This window comes from Benincasa hispida, chromosome 6, assembly GCF_027475165.1.
Source record: "Benincasa hispida cultivar pf3 chromosome 6, pf3_genome.v1.1, whole genome shotgun sequence".
In the NCBI taxonomy this organism is placed as follows: Eukaryota; Viridiplantae; Streptophyta; class Magnoliopsida; order Cucurbitales; family Cucurbitaceae; genus Benincasa; species Benincasa hispida.
Window position 1 is genome coordinate 21,979,246 of NC_143483.1, and position 17,279 is coordinate 21,996,524.

At 36.0% G+C, this 17,279-nt stretch overlaps 1 protein-coding gene across 2 annotated transcripts; it reads right to left on the bottom strand.

Annotated features, from left to right (window-relative positions):
- Positions 1-621: 621 nt before the first annotated feature.
- LOC120079767 (CwfJ-like family protein) lies at positions 622-16,998 on the bottom strand. 2 transcript variants are annotated; one of them, XM_090314667.1, is made up of 12 exons: positions 16,664-16,919; positions 16,325-16,377; positions 15,981-16,176; positions 15,759-15,892; positions 15,527-15,678; positions 5,854-6,057; positions 5,603-5,767; positions 5,096-5,482; positions 3,899-3,978; positions 3,238-3,592; positions 2,660-2,872; positions 622-1,224 (listed from the first exon to the last, which is right to left on the bottom strand). In XM_090314667.1, the coding sequence occupies exons 4-12, from the start codon at positions 15,763-15,765 to the stop codon at positions 898-900; spliced, it is 1,890 nt and encodes a 629-aa protein (XP_090170793.1). In that variant the 5' UTR covers positions 15,766-15,892; positions 15,981-16,176; positions 16,325-16,377; positions 16,664-16,919; the 3' UTR covers positions 622-897. The 2 variants fall into 2 exon arrangements, with proteins under 2 accessions (XP_090170793.1, XP_038890069.1); XM_039034141.2 differs by having other exon boundaries at positions 15,759-16,176; positions 16,664-16,998.
- Between the last annotated feature and the right edge of the window lie 281 nt (positions 16,999-17,279).

A 17,279-nucleotide genomic window follows, 5' to 3' on the forward strand; every position in this document is an offset into this window, starting at 1 on the left:
GAGGAATTAGCTACAAAGGCATGAGCATCCCACGTGTGACGCCACTTGGGAGGCCACAAGTACATTTGTCTAACAATTCCTTATTTCCACCTTGAGGGCAAGATATAATGTTATGAGATAATCCATGCTTATGGTAGGAAGGGTATGTTTCTGTAGGGGTTTAAAGAGAGGGGGCCATGATCATCTTTGTGGTTTGGCTTTGAGAGGGAGAGGTAACTCCCAGTTTGGATAAGAGATAAAACTGAGAAATTCTAATCGTCGGCGCCGAGCAACAAAAACAAAGCGACATTCTATATGCCTAAAAAGATAAGATTGTATTTAATCTTTAACACCTACTTTGAATCCAACACTTATTTTAACTTCTATTTATGGGTAGTATACATCCCTTTCTACAACTCATGAACTAAGAAATCTCGTAACAAGATTTAGTCAACAAGAATTATGAGTTAAGAAACTCCTTATAGGAATTCTTTCACAAAGACTTCAACTCAATTCATAATAGTTCGTTATTCGGCCATAGTATTTGATTCACCAAATGTAACATTAAAGAATGAGTCGAGAAGTTTGGATCAACCAAAGCATAAAGATCTATCAACATCCTAATTGCAACACATACCACTCTTGAATCGAGCGTTAGGTTATCCTTGTTTTTCCTTTTCTTTGAACTCTTGATTTGGTTGAGATCTTGCTACATATTTCACTATATAACAGTGTTGGAGGAACTAACAATACAACAGTTTGAAATTCCTCTATTTTGGTGCCTTTTCTTGTGTATTTGCAGGTTAGATACCCAACAAAAAAATAACCAAACGAGCACATACCATTCTTGAAACCCATTTAAGAACCTTATAATTGACACTTATGATAGCAACAAAAAAACATAATTGTACAGATTATTCATAATTGTTTAGTCCAGTCAAAAGGCTCCCAATCTTGTAAGAAGTTAGCCACTGCATGCTTTTGCACCTCAACAGACTCGTATCTACGGCGTCGGTGCATATCTTCCTCAGCTAACTGCAACATGCCTCTAATAACATTGAGGCCAAAGCTGGTCTTGAAATTATTTTCGTCATCTATCACATGCACAAACCCCTTGTTCAACCCAAATTCTACGTGGAAGTATGGAAAATTCTCAGGGATTGATCCACGTAATCCCTTTTCACTTGTATCTATAAGTTTTTTCGCATTGTGCTGGCTCCACTCTTCCTCTACTTCGTCAATAGCCTGAAATGAATTTATTGAGATTATTATTGGAAGCCTATACAGATGAAATCACCTAGGATAATTGTTCGCTGAATTAATACAAAAATCCAATACAATATGAGATGACAACTATATATTTTAAGCAACGCCAATGGAGAGACATAACATAACATGATAAGAAACAAAACCATTATTGAGATGGAGTACAAAAGGAGGAAGACAAGTTATCCCTCCACACCAAATGAGTTCTAAACAAAAGAAACACAAAACAAAACAGTACAGAACAAAACAAAACTCCAATCGTCAAAGCTTTTAGTGAAGTAACATGGAATTGTACACAATGAATAACTCAAATGCTCCTTTCAAAAAGAAAAAAGAGAAAAGAAAAGAAAAAAAAAATCTATTAGAGTACTTAATAATAGTATCCCAATGTTTCTTTCCAACTATTTTTCCCACACGGAAACTATTTTACTGCAAACATACATGTAATTAATTTTCTGATTAAGGGGTGCCCACTAAAACTATTCCACACAATGACACAATTATTATAATTCTTCAGCAAGCAACAAAAGCGATTGGAAGCTTTAAACAGTTGAACCAGCACTCAATAGAATAGGGATAAAAATAAAGAAAAACAAGGCTCCAGGTTTTCCAAATTCTGTTTAAGCCAAAACCCATGCTTTCTATCTACCCTCTCCCCTCTCTTTCCCTCTCTCCTCACCTTTCACCAACCGATGACAACCACAAACCAACAACCCAACTGGGGCTACTCAAAGAAAGCTGTCAAAACCGACCAGCAAATCTTCTCCTTAGCTTTCTATGACCATCACAGAGGCTAGGGTAAGAATAAAATACAATGAACTACATGAAAGGCCCCTGAAAGGATTAGAAACGGGAAAGGGGAGGGACAATTACCTTGCCTAAGCCTCCTAGTAGCTCTAATCTTACCCCTTGGTCTGCCATTGAGGAAAATGGAGCAATTTTGTGCATCTTTTTCTCCTTTTTTCCCCCCCTCTTTTTTCTTCTTTTTTATAAGAAACATAACTTTCATTATCAAAGAAAGAGAGATACAAAAAATGGAGAGATGAGTCATCCCCACAAAACAATAACTTATAAAAAAGGAGCCCAACTGGTTTAAATTTGGGTTAGGCTATAATTACAAAAGTAGAAGTAGAGAATTAAGTAGAAGCAAGAAGAGTAACCAAGTTCCACTTTCGTCCATCTTATGCACACTAGTTATCAAGCACTGTTACACTTGCATTTTAATCCAATATGGTGTAACAACTATTGGTGTGCACAGGACAAGATATGAAGCAATGTTATATTTTAACCCAATATGATGCAACACTTCTGAACATTGACTGTTTATGTCTACAAGGGAAAAAAAAGGAACAGTAATAATAAATTGGAAGGATTTTGATTTGGGGGAACAAGAAAACGAAAAAGAATTTCTCACCTTTTTAAAATATAGAGGAGCCTCCTTTGCTATTCCTTGAGGCAAAGGAATGCACTCAATCAAGCAATGGCGTCGTTGTTTTGCCAAGCCCACAACTGTTTCAAGGAAAACCACATCTTTCTCTTGCTTTGCAAACATCATTATCAGACACTTCTTGAAGTTGCGGATTTCCTCCCACACAGTTTTATCCACACCTCTCGTGGCTGATTCATGCTGGAAAACAAACAACTCATAATGAAATTCCCACTGAAGAAGCATGTGAGAACAAGGTAAAAGAAAAGCTCATTGCAAGTCCTAAGAACATTCTACAAACTTTGGACAATATTCGTGCATTGCTTGTTGCTCTCATGAAAATTTGGACCGTTGTTCTCCATGGTCTTAGCGCACTCAACAAAAGGGGGTTTCAAAGTGCAAAAAACATTTTCATTTATTATAATTTTTTGTTTAGAGATCCAAAATACTGAAGTTCCCAAATATGTATGAAAAGAAGTAATGATTTCATTCCAATCAATCATGGTAGAAAAACTAAAAAAAAACACGGAATACAAAGAGAACTAGACTTTAAAGTTTAAACTTACTGGAATAGGTAAAATGCAGCAATGGCCAGTAACCACAGGCTGCCACTGAGGTAGCATCAAATAAGTGTAATTTGCTATTGATACAGTCAAATGTTTTGGCCTGTTAGGATTTTCAAAGCAAAAGATGCAGCGTTCTTCCTGAGTTGCCATATGCCTTGGACGAATATCCTTTGTAGATGGCCTATCATCATTACTTCCCCTTTTTCTTTGAGTCGTTTTCCTTGCATGTTCATAATCATATTCATCATCTGCCCGACCAGACATGCTGTACTGCTTGTTCTGCATTATATTTTTAGCTAGATAAAGATCTGTATCATCCTCCTTGTTCCTCCTAGATATATCTGGAAAATGTTTCCTAATCAAAGAGAAGTGCGTATTAAAAAGACTAATAAAATTTCTTAGAAAGAAAAGATAGCTGTACTGACCACCTTACTGTTACTTCAAAATTGAATCCAAAGAAAATAACAAAAAAATAATAATAAATAAATAAAATAATAATATAAATCCTTCCATAAACCACCAAATGGACTACCAAACCTACCAAATATCAGTGAATTTCATAGACAATTTATTTTCTAAGGATTAGTCACCAATTTCTAAGAACTTTACATGATGTATTTTGGAAAGGATTTATATGGAAGACAATTCAAGAAGTCAATACCTAGCTGCGATTCGTTCAATTTGCGGCTTGACGGGATTCACTTCAACACTATTGGTTGCCTTCATATTTTGTACTTCTTGCTGGAAAAATGTAAATCGTCAAAAGTTAAAATTTTAGACAGGAAGCTTATGCCTCACAGAAGCAAAGGCAGCCATATTAGCACATTCAACTTTTATTTTTTTTGGGATAAGAAACCAAATTACTGGGAAAGAATAAAGGATATATAAGGATACAAAGAAACAACCCTTGTGCCCAATTACAGAAAGCGGGCCAATCCAAAAGAATAAGGCTAAGCTGAAAGTTAAAACCCCACAATTTATTATTATTATTATTATTTTTTTTTTTTTGGTAATAGAAACATTTCATTGATGAATGAAATTAGGGGAACCCCAAACACCTAAAGGTGATTACAAAAAAGAGCGCAAAAAGATAAGCTAATATGAGAGAAAGGGTATTTTGTTTTACACCATGAAAAACAGTAGACAACGAACTTCAACTTTGATTTTTACCCACATATCCCATGCCAAGGGAGATTATTTCAAGTTATCTTATTTAGCAAGCAAATCATAAATATACAAGGGTAAAAAAATAAGCCAACAAAGTCAAGATATGATGACTTGTACAGGGACATCATAGAACATAGAATTAAAGGGTTTTGTACGCCCGTGCTTGTAGTCTTTCATTTTTTTTTCTCGATGAAAGTTGTTTTTATAAAATGAAAAAAAAAAAAAAAAAAAAGAAAGAAAGAAAAATACATAGAATTAAAGGGTGGAAATGGGTAAGGGTTCTATGTATCATACTAAATTAGTACGTGTATATGAAAATTGTTTAGCATCTCATGTACCCATATGGACTTTCTCACCCGTATCAAATTTGTGGGCCTTCTATATGCCTATGGTTGAGGGCTGAACTTATCATCTATCTCTTCCTTTTCTTTTTATGTTAAGTGTTAACTGTAGAACTCACTTCACATTGACAAGGAGTGAAACATACGTGAAAGTATGACATTTTCATATGGATTTCCAAGCCCAAGTCATACCAAGCTGAACACACCAAAAAGATTTCCTCTACGGTGTTAATCAATGCTTATGTCTAAATGCCTAACTATTGCATGCAATAACAATACTCCATGAAAGGAGGACGGACATAGAATAAAATAAGAAAATGGAGTTTGTAGAGACCAAAAACTTGTCCTACCAAAAGCTTTTGGGCTTCTTCGTGTTTTCCTTTCATTTGAAGTTGAAATGCCTTTGCAGCCAACTGATTTGCACTCATTGCATCCTTGGCCGAAACACAATCTTCATTGGGCTTCTCAGATGTTGAGACAACCAATTCTGATTGCACCTTTGTCTTAATTGAATCACCTTTAGTATTTTCACTTTGTTGTCTGAGAAATTCAGATGCAAAACTTCCATCATCAGAGAACTTATTTAAACTGGACACTGCTGCAGAAATGAAGCCAGCATCCCTTGAAGAGACATGTTGATGTTTTGGCTTTCCCCAAGATAAAGAATCTCGAACTTTAGGCTCCCTCATTTCAGGATGTCTGGAAGAGATGTTCTTCAAGTAGTCCCTGCCAGAGCTCTAAAATAGAACCAGATTAGCAAGCATTATGAAGAATAAAGATAAGTTTCAAACAAAAAGATGAAGTCACATAAAGTCACATATCTAATCAAATTAACTCAATCAATGACTTCCATGTACCTTTCCAGAATCACTTTCATTTTGACTGGTTGAAAGTTGATCTTCACTGGTTAGCCCTCTCTTTCTATTTCTTATAGCATGCAAATGAGAACGTGAAGGTGCCACTTTACTAGCTGCTACTGAGACAGCAAGTTGGCCAAGAGAACCCCAACGTTCTTCAACAACCTATAAAATTTCAATTTATAGAAAACCAAAGAAATTTTTGGATAAAAAAACTGTACAGACAAAAATATTAATAATAACGATCATGCCTCTTCAAGCCTTCGTCCATCTCGAGCTGCTTGCTCCTCGGCACGCTTCAATGCTTTAAGTCTCCAACTAGCCCCCCCATCCCCTACAACCCGAGGTGGTGGAAGTTTGTCTCTATCTGATTTGATCTTGTCACTCTCCTCTGGATAACCAGTTCCATTTTCTTTAAAATAAGGATTCAATTCCTTGGGATTGACCTTATTTATCTGAACAAAAAAAGTAACTTTTACACCATCAGCTAACAACCATGTAGTTTTAAAAAATTCAGAATTGAGAATACAAAGAAGAACAAAAGGAAACAGATCTCAAATTCAGGAAAAAAGAAATCTAACCATCTTATTATGATGAATATACAGGAATACCAAAAGCAAGAGGAAGGAGACAACTCTAAAAATAATCAGAGACTAAACTAGTTCAACAGATAAAAGGCTTCTTTTCTAAATGTGTGAACAAATCAAGTACACACATGCACACTTCTCAAAAAAAAAATAATAATAATATGTATCCTTAACATCCCCTTGTTTAAGGAACTAATCTTTCGTTGAAAAAAAAATGAAATAAAGATAAAACAGCATAACCAAAAAGAAAAGGTCCAACACAAGCCTATATAGAGAATAAATCTAACTAGAAAAATAAAAAAGTAGCAAAAGAGAAAAGCCTACAATTGTAGAGAATAAATGACAAAGGATCATAAAAAAGATCCTTGCTTCCAGATACTGCGGTCACCCGCCAACTTTACACGTAATTGTAGAGAATAAATGACAAAGGATCATAAAAAACATCCTTGCTTCCAGATACTGCGGTCACCCACCAACTTTACACGTAAAAACATGATTTGACTTGAGCCCTACAACTACCCCCAATGGAAACAACACTTTTTATTGAAGAAATGAAAAGAGACTAATGCTCAAATTACAATAAAACATAATAATCAAGAAAGCCAGAAGACTAGAAGACGATAGGATCAGCAGACGCACCCGAATATCTCAACTAGGTTGACACACCCATAGCGCCCCCATCACACTCCGGTAGAAAAAACTACTAATAAAAGGAAATACAAGATGGCATAATGAACAAAACTAGTCCAAAACGTCATTAAATCAATACATGCATTCTAATTTAAGCTAATATCTTGAATCAAGTAGTCCACAAATAATTTTGATAGAGGACACTAAGAGGAAGCTTTGATTCGCGCAATCTCAAAACGCTCCATCCAAGGAAGGGCCTTGTTCTGAAAAATTCTTTGATTCCTCTCAAACCAAATGTCTGATAGAACCGCTTTGACTCCATTAACCCAAAGAAGATGAGAAACAGCTTTTAATCGAGGCCCCACCAAAACTACATAACATTATCCTTGAAAGAGTTGCACCAAATCCACTGCAAATTAAAATGTAAGAATAACTTCCTCCAAAAAACTCTTGTTAAAACTACAATCAAAGAAAAGGTGCTGGCAGTCCTCTGCATTTTCCATGCACAGAGGGCAAATTGAAGGTAATAATGAGTGACCAGAAAGCTTTATTTGCAGGCATTTAGAACAATTAAGAACTCCATATAACATCACCCAGATTGAAATATTAACCCTTCTGGGACAACTTGATTTCCACAAGGCTTTATACAAGGTTGCATTCTGGGAGAGGAGGTAGCCAGATGCTTGGATAGAGATTTAACTGAAAACTGACGAGTAGCTTCCAAACTCCAAACTCTTTTGTCTTGACAATCAACTATTTTTTGACCCTCTAAAACTGCCAATAAGTTCTGAAAATCCTGCATCTCATCATCCTTCAGTAAGCTTAGAAAATTAATGGACCAAGCTTTAAACATAATTATTTGCCAAAACTGGTGAACCTCGAATAAAATCATCAATTGGAATTCTTCAGAATCAAAGACTCTGGAGATATAGCCCGAACTTCAAGCCCACCTTTTCTTTAATAAGAATGAAAATGGCTCAAAATCAACAACTTCTGATTGATCAGGTTTGTTGACAGAAAGATCTTGCTCGAAAATATATATATATATATATATATATATATTTAAATCGCCTTCGCTTCATCCACCAAAATAACATCTAGGATTAAATGGGTAATCTGAGTCTTCACTACTCAATCTAACTTCTGAATCTCTATCTGAGTAATCCAGAAGATATCAAAACTCTTTATTCAAGTGATTGAAAGAATTGATAGTTCAAAAGGATAGGGAATTATGTAAGCAATTAGTTGTATCTCTCCGTGATTCAAATGTCCAACTTATTAATGGGGAATCAAATGTAAATGTATTAGTGAGGAAAACAAACTTATATTAAAGGAATCAAAACAAGAACTATCATTAGAGTTTTTTTTTTTTTTAATTGAAGAAATTTACTTTCATTGAGAAAAAATGAGAATACAGGGGCATACAAAAAAACAAGCCCACAAAAGCAGTCCCCTAAAGAAAGGGTTTCGAACTAAGCATGATGCTTCCTTTAGAATAGTTATAATAATAATAATAATAATAAAAAGGGCTTTGAAACCGAAGTCCAAAGCAACATATGAAACCTCACTAGGGTCCTTATCCAACCCTCTAAAAACCCTATTGTTCCTCTCCCCCCAAACGTCCCATAACACAACACACACCCCAGCAAACCACAACGAACAGCCTTTCTCTGAAAGGTGGATGGAAGAGGAACTTCCCAATTGTCGCTCTAATATCCCGTTGACCAGCTATTTGCACATCAAACTCCTACAGAAAGCAAATCCATAAGGACCCACAAATTGACAGGCCCAGAGCAGAAGATCCAGGTGTCCTCCGCCTTCTGACTGAGCGTACAGCAGAAAGGACCTATTAACAAGGTCATCTTCTTAGCAAGCCTATCCAACATGTTCACACGGCCAAGCAAGACTTGCCAAGTAAAGAGCTTGATTTTGTTTGGTATCTTAATCCTCCACACCACGAAGACTGACTCATAAGCAGGAGAGGGATTCAACAAATGTCTAAAAAAGATTTACAAGAGAAGCCTTTGAGAGGATTAGGCTTCCAAATCTGAATATCTCTCCGCCACACCACGAAGACCTACTCCTACGAAGGTCAAGGTCTTCCTTTGGTCCTTAAGAATATTCATGAGCCAAAGAAAATGTGTGAATTAGTCTATTTCCCCCTCGTTTTGTTATTTATGTTACTAGGATGAAGAATCCATTGATTACTTATTCATTCATTATCCTTTGCCATTTCGGCTTAGAATGGTTGATTAAAGAATTCAACTTTTGCTTGCCAAGTAGAATCGATGATTGCTCGGTTGAGGTCCTTGAGGGGTGGAACCTTTGAAACAGAGGAAAGGTTTTATGGGCAATGGCAATCAGTGCTTGTTTGGAACATGTGGCGGGAAAGAAATCGTCGTATTTTAGAGAATGTCATTTTTTTTACAATTTTTGTAGCAGCACCCAATTCATCGCTTCTTGATGGTGCATTGAAAATAGGAAATTATTTTGCAATTACAGCTTGTCCATGGTCCAAATGAATTTGAAAGCTGTAGTATAGTTGTTTGGTTTGTTCTTCTAAGAGAGGAGATCTCTCTTCCCCTCCCCTTTTAAGCTATATTTTTTCGGTCTTTCTGTGCATATTACTTTTTTGTTTCTTAATCTTATCTTGGATGACAACGAATGAGGTGGATTAATTAAATGTTCATAGCTTTCTTTCTTTGTAGAAAATCCCACCAAATTTGTGCACCTTTCTCCCACCAAGAATGAGGTGGCATTTGAGACCTTTCCAAGAGTAAAGACGAGGATGTGCCTAATTAAATTTGTTTCAATCTCTTTTACACTCAAAGATTGAACATCAAAAGCATCAAAAAAATGATATAAACTGCACTACCTTGGAACACAACCCATTCTCAACGGGCAAATAACAATATCGACAACCATAATATCAAGAAGAAGGCACATTACTTAGAGTATTAAAACTTCGAGGAAACGAGTAAAAGTCTACACGAAAAGGTATCTCTAAACTTGAAGACTTCTTCAAACGAGGTGATACTAAAATGGGGAAAAGAAACGTCATTTTGATTTGCATTTAATGCATCATTTGGAACCAAAAAAGGTAGTAGCAAAATCGAATTACACAGGAGAGGATCATTCAAATTTGCATCATTAAAAGCAAAGTGATTTTGAGTATTGAAAGCTCACAGGGGAGCTACATCAGTGGGATATAAAGAGCGGATTATGACTGATCATCTTACAAGATATCTTTAAACTACAAAAGTCGAATGAGTTATCCATATTGTTGAAATGGAGATGAGATGAACTCGGATATGATGGTTTTTTTTTCCTTTTTTTTTTTTTTTTTTGTGGGGGGGGGGGGGCTTGGAGGATAACAAACTATTGCATTGATTGAATAAACTTGGAAATGACGATGTTAAAGAGATTAATCATCACAAACTTTAGTACGAACGAGCAAAACCTCCAAAACCTTGTCCTTTAGTTCCATGGTGGCTCATAAAACCATAAGTATTCCTTGTAAATTCAATTTTGGCAAGACTACAATCTAATCCATTTAAGAAATGTGATATGAATAAGACCACTGAAATGACATCCATTTGCTTCAAAACATCCCTGCATCCAAAGATTGTGGTAAGTCCAGAAGTTCAATCCAACCTCCATAGCCCAATGTAAACTTAGGAATACTGTACTTTTCAATTTTCACATGGAAACAATCAAGTTTCATCCACTTACCAATGTCCCTGAGAATTTACACATCTTCCATGCAGAGCAAAGCTGTTAAGATACTTCCTAACTAGAATAAGATTTGAATATATCGAGATATAACTATGAAGAAATACAAGATAAACTAAGTTCAAGATACTTGGAACCTCCTCTTGAGTGTACTAACTCAAGCCCTAGATCACTCACAAATTGCCTACCTTCACTCACCCTCCTATTTATAACAAAATTCAGTAACTAACTTCCTATTTTTTTCCTTTTCTATGAAAACTAACTTCCTATTAAATTACCGCTAAACCCTTTCCTAATACCATACTAATATATTTTTATCTCGGTACCTTACAAAAGCTTTGTCATCAATTAACAAATGACAAAACATGGGACATCAAAAGATTTTTCTAATTCCAGCGTGATTCTAAAGCTATTCCAATTATATCATGATCTGGTGTAATTACACCATAGAAGGAGGGAGGGTGAGTGAGTGAGTGAGTGATTCTAAAGCTATTCCGATTATATCACAAATTGTCTAATTCCAGCGTGATTCTAAAGCTTTATAAAGGATAATTAGTTAGTTTAATAGTTGTTTGTTATGAATTGATTGTTGATTTAAATTTGTTAGTTCTGTTTGTAATTTTGTTATGTAAACAGAACCTATACTCTATTTTCCCATAAATAAAGGTTCCCCTTCTCTCAACGGCGGAGAAAAGGGCTGCTCATCTGAGAGAATGAGGCATTCAAGCACAAGACCAAGAGGTGGAAGAAACCCCCACCCTCTCTCCAAGAACGACAACGGTACGTTTGCTGTCCATTGAAGATTCCTTAGAGGGAATTTACATATCATTGAATCAAGATATGGTAGCCACGATCGTGAGAAAGTTGGATGCTTTGACGACACCAATCCAATATGAGGAAGATACCCCGGCATTCAATCAAGCATGGGGGAGAAGGGGTAGACATGGTGCTGGACAGCCAAGAAATATTCAATTTCAGCAAGAAATTGATCAAGAAGAGCCTCCAAGATTGAATAGGCAGCTCCAAGAAAATCCAAGAAGACGTTTGAATAGGCAAGAAAGGCAGCAAGAATTCCGGGATTCTTCAAGTGAGAGTGACCAAGGAGAAGAGTTTTATGTTCCAAGAAGAAGAAGAGAAGGAAGGTATGAAGCTAGAGATGATCCGCATGATTACAAAATGAAGATTGACTTATCATTTTATAATGGTAAGCGTAACATCGAAATGTTTCTTGATTGGATCAAGAACACCAAGAATTTTTTCGATTACATGGGCACACCGGATCACAAGAAGGTACGACTAGTAGCATTCACGTTAAAAGGGGGAGCTTCAGCTTGGTGGGATCAATTGGAAGTCAATCGGCAAAGATAAGGCAAGAGACCTATCCAAACGTAGGAAAAAATGAAGAGACTGATGAAAGAAAGGTTCCTTCCTCCAAATTACGAACAAACATTATATAATTAATATCAAAATTGTAGACAAGGCCCACGGACAGTAGCAGATTTTGTAGAAGAGTTTCATCACTAAGGAGCAAGAACTAATTTGGCCAAGAACGAGCAACACCTAATTGCATGATTCATTGGAGGGTTGAGAATGGACATCAAAGAGAAAGTAAAGCTTCAACAATTCCATTTATTAGCTGATGTGATTTCTTTTGCTGAAACGGTAAAAGAAGTCAATGAAATTCACTCCAAGAAAGCTTCCACAAGTAGCATCAGCACCCTTGGCCAAAGAAAAACACTGAAGCAGCAAGCAAAAAGAAGTTCCAAAACCCTTATAACTGGACTTCATTAGGCAAATGCTTTCGATGTGGCCAAGTTGGCCATTTGTCCAATGAGTGCTCTCAAAAGAAGAGGGTAACTTACATGGAAGATGAAGAAGAAATCCTAACGGTAAATAGTGACGAAGTTTAAGAAGAAGCTGAGTTCATTGAACCCGATGATGGTGAAAGGGTATCTTGTGTTCTCCAAATGGTGTTAATTGCTCCTAAAGGAAACTCCAACCCTCACTGACATTGTCTTTTCGAGACAAGATGTACAATCAATGGGAAGGTGTGCAACGTGATTATTGAGAGTGGAAGTAGTGAGAACTTCATCTCCAAGAAGCTAGTGACAGCCTTGAACCTCAAGGTACAAGTTCATCCAAGCCCTTACAAGATTGGTTAAGTGAAGAAAAGTGGCAAGACACAAGTAAAATTTGCATCATTCCTTTGTCAATTGGCAATAATTATAAAAGACCAAATAGTATGTGATGTGTTAGAAATGAATGTATGTCACATATTGCTAGAAAACCATGGTAATATGACACTCGAACCTTGCACAAGAGGAGAGAGAATATTTATGAATTCCATTGGATGGGCAAGAAAGTGGTGTTACTCCCATTGAACAAAAGGAACGAGGAAGAAGGTAAATTCAAAGATAAAAGACAGCAGCCACTTGTTTACTACTATCAGTGGCCAGATTTTGATGAAGGAAAGGGAAACTGATATCTCTAAACTTGATGTTGTTGAAAAGTCCAAAGAAACTCAAGAAAATGAAGTTCCTTTGGAAGTGCAAAAATTGTTTGAGGAATTCCCTCAACTTAGAAAGAGGAACCCGAGGGACTACATCCATTCCGAGACATCCAACATCATGCTGATCTAATTCCGAAAGCTACATTACCAAATCTACCTCATTATAGGATGAGTCCTAAGGAGTATGAAATCATTCATCAACACATTTAAGAGTTACTCAAAAAAGGGCATATTCAACCAAGCTTGAACCTGCAAGCAGTGCCAACCCTACTTACACCAAAAAATGATGGTAGTTGGAGGATGTGTGTGAATAGTAGACCTATCAATCGAATCACAATGAAATATCGCTTTCCAATATCTTGAATAAGCGATTTTCTTGACCAACTTCGAGGAGCCTTAATATTCTCAGAAGTGGACATGAAGAGTGAATACCACCAGATTCGAATAAGGCCGAGGGATGAATGGAAGACTGCATTTAAGCCCTACTACTCATTCAGACCGATGACCAAACCAAGTTACCATATTGAGTTGCCTTATGACCTACATATTAATCCAATATTCAATGTTGGTGATCTCAAACCTTATTTTACTCCAGACGGCGTCCTAATTGTCAACCTAGAGGACGAGTCTGATTTTAAGGGGGTGGAATAGGGTGTAATTAGAAGCTTTATCTTTGAAGGATAGTTAGTTAGTTTAATAGTTGTTTGTTATGACTTGATTGTTGTTTTAAATTTTGTTAGTTTTGTTAGTAATTCTGTTATGTAAACAAAACCTATACTTTGTTTTCCTATAAATAAAGACTTCCTTCCCCTCAATGGAGAAAGAGATTCATTTTGATAAAAGATTCAGATTTGGTTTGACACCATGATCGTTCATCCTTGTAAGGACCATCATCGAGTTCCAATCAACTTCCACAACTTCTTTTCTTTTTTAACCCAATAACACCAAGATGAGTGAACTTGAAGCATAGAGAAAAGTAGAGAATCCATGATAGTGGGGACGGAAGGATTCTTACAATAGACCACTTTAGCATAAAATACTTGATCTTGATAATTATGTCCAATCGAACAATTGAACAATGCATCATGAATCATTTCCCAGAAAACCAACCAACCTCATTTATTGTTACCAACTAAAACTAGAACCATAACTATTGATTTATTACCAGACGGCTTTATAACAATACATTCTCTAGGATCCATCCAAAACAATTCATCTTCCTTTCAAATCAGCAATTCCCAAACAATCCCTTATCATGACTAGAAAATTGTGCTTTCAATGGATATTGCATAAGGTTTAGACTAGAGTTTCTTCAAACTAAAGAAGTTGCTTATGAGGAACAATGAGGAAGAAAAGGCAAAAACCATATTTTTCTTCAATCTCAAAAAGACTGTACCTAGAGGATTATAATCAAGAAAAAATTCTCCCCCACGCTAGCAATTTGGCTTCATATTCAAACTGAGCAGTATTAAATTCCTAACTGAAGAGCTTAAATGAAAGGAAGGTAAATTGGATGAAGGCTATAAATGGAGAAATTAAGAAAGGAAGGGAGAGGAGAGAGGTAGAGCATTTTCGAGAGTATGCTTCTCAACTGAGAGCATGAAACTTAGCCAAGCCCAACCCCCCAAGTAATTTCAACCCTCTAAAAAATCCAATTCCTTTCAAGCCAAATATTCCATAAGATAGCAAACAAAGTTAATCTCTAAACAATGTCCCACTAAATTTCTAATTTTCTAAATTCCTCATTGTCTTACCATTCATAATACGATAACTTTCCAATATATATACATATATGTAGTTTTTTCTTTCCTTTTCTCGCAGATACAAATCGTTCATAAACCTATTTGCATTTTTATATTGTATACTCACAATGGAGGCCCTCATTAGTTTTTCCTTACTTCATACTTAAGCCCTAAAGCCCCGTTGCTTTAGCACCTCACACATTAAAGATACCCGTTTTTGTTCAAGATCGGTCAAGGTTATTAATTGCATTTTCATTTCTATTTTTCCCAACTTCTAAAGGTGGGAGGACATAAAATTGAAGCAATGATGTGGAGACAATAAGATTCAAACTTTAGACGCGGGGGCACAACTCAATTCTCCCTGCCCACCAACCACTCTGCCAAGAACAGATTATATGTGGAGACAATAGGATATGGCAATATCTAGAATCTTCAATGTAAATATAGCTCATATATGAACGACCTTACTTCTTGAATAGGATCTATTGTTTTATAGGTTGTATAACTATGTCCTAGTTCAAAAATATAGCTCATATGTCTAATTTAAATAAGAGATATAATTATATTACTAGACTCGTGACCAACAATCTTGAAGACAAAATAAATCAACCTATAATAACTCATCTAAAGCTAGTCTTTAAACTCTTCCTTTTAAAATAAATAAAAATAAAAATAAAAATCATCATAGTTTAATGCTAAGGCACTAGGCAAAAGAGGAGCATACTTCCTCTGGAGCTTCTTCTTCTTCTTGTTGGTTATCAATACACTCATCTAAGCTTCTCTGCATCTTTTCTTGGGGTTTAAGCATCCATTCCAACCCCATTTCTCTTCTAACAATTTCTTTGTCATCTTTAGAAGAAGTGTCTCTGCTGCCATCTAAGAATTAGAAGAAATTATGAGACCACATAATGTTCTAAAATATGAAACATAACGATAAAAGAGAATATGGTACATACCGAACATATCTTCTCTAAGGTTTTGACTCTTTCTTTTCTTAGCCCGTTTGCTGTCACCTTTTCTCCTATGTTTTCGCCCTTTTTCAAAGCTATCACTAGAGCTATCATCGCTATCAGTAGATGAAGAATACTCCCTAGCCAAAGTGTTCATGTCACTCCTTGATTTCATTTTTACCCTACCATCATTCTCATAAGATGAATTGTTATTCTTATTCCTCTTACTTGCTCTTCTTGAACGATGTTTCTTTTTCTCTCTGCGAGAGTCTTCAATCATCTCACTATCTGTTGAAGATGTTGAATAGACCTTTGATGATTCCAATTTCTTCCTCCCAAATTTCTTCTTTTTTGTATCTCGATACTCCTCATCTGAACTACTGCAACGAGTTGACTTCCCCTTATTCTTTTGTTTTTCATTACCCTGTTTAGAAGAATTTAAACAATACAACAATAAGTGTGATACCCAAACCGAGTAATCATATTACATAGATACATGAACGAAACGAAGCTCATAATTAAACCTAAGCAAACTTTAGGATTAACATACTAACTTAATGGGTCTTACTTACATCACTAATTTTATCACGATGAATAAACTTCACTCCAGAAAGCATTGTCCAACCTGTTCAACAAAATAAATAATGTAAGTTACTCCGAAAATGCATCAAAATGAACCATGAAATTGAACAGATAAATGTTCTTCATAGAAACGGGAATGGTTTAGCCTTAATCGCTCGGTCAGGAATTGAGAGTTCATATGAAAGTTCAAGTCCAAATAGAAATTTCATATTCATTCAATCAATCAATAAATTCCACAATAGTTGTTGTCAAAACTGAAAAACACAAAATAATAAAGTATCAGAGCAGCAAAACCCCTAGTTCTCTCTAATAAAAACCCTAGCCACTACCTTTCCCGAAACTCAAGCCGCGACCTTTGATTGGCGCACTCTACTTCCAACTAGACGGTCGCATTTTCTCCAGCGTCCTTGCGGCGATTTCTGAGATATTCGAAATTGGATTCGGTAGCAATCTTCGATCGGACCACTTCTCCGGCGTTCGCTTGCCTTCGCGTCCGGGATCTGTTCAACCGAAAAGGGGAAGATGGGTCGTCAATTCGGCTGAGGTTTCGGGAGTCGCCCTTAAATCGATACGGTTCACAAACATGAATTTCATCACAGATGATACCGGGGTTTTAAAAAATCCGAAGACTCAGAAAAAATTCTACCAAAATTCAAATTGGGTTATCAATTATTTGGTTAGGTTGATTTAAAAACAAAGTAAAATTATGAGTTTGATTGGTTCATAACATCACTTAATATAATCGAAACCAATCCAAATATATTATTAATTTTAAAAAATATTTTTTTTTATATAAGAAAATTATTTTAAATGAGAAAACTGCTAAAAATAATATTAACAAAATATCAGTCTATCTATGAGAGAATAACGTCGACGACCGGATCGACCTTCACGCGATCAGACGATCAGCGAATGAAAAACCCACGACAAACGGAGCAATAAATC

Coding starts and splice junctions, on each gene's coding strand:
- LOC120079767 (XM_039034141.2), bottom strand. CDS start 16,369: ATGCTTTCTGGAGTGAAGTTTATTCATCGTGATAAAATTAGTGAT. Junction 3,979..5,095: donor AAGAAGCCCAAAAGCTTTTG/GTAGGACAAGTT, acceptor ACATTTTTCCAG/CAAGAAGTACAAAATATGAA. Junction 3,593..3,898: donor ATTGAACGAATCGCAGCTAG/GTATTGACTTCT, acceptor CTCTTTGATTAG/GAAACATTTTCCAGATATAT.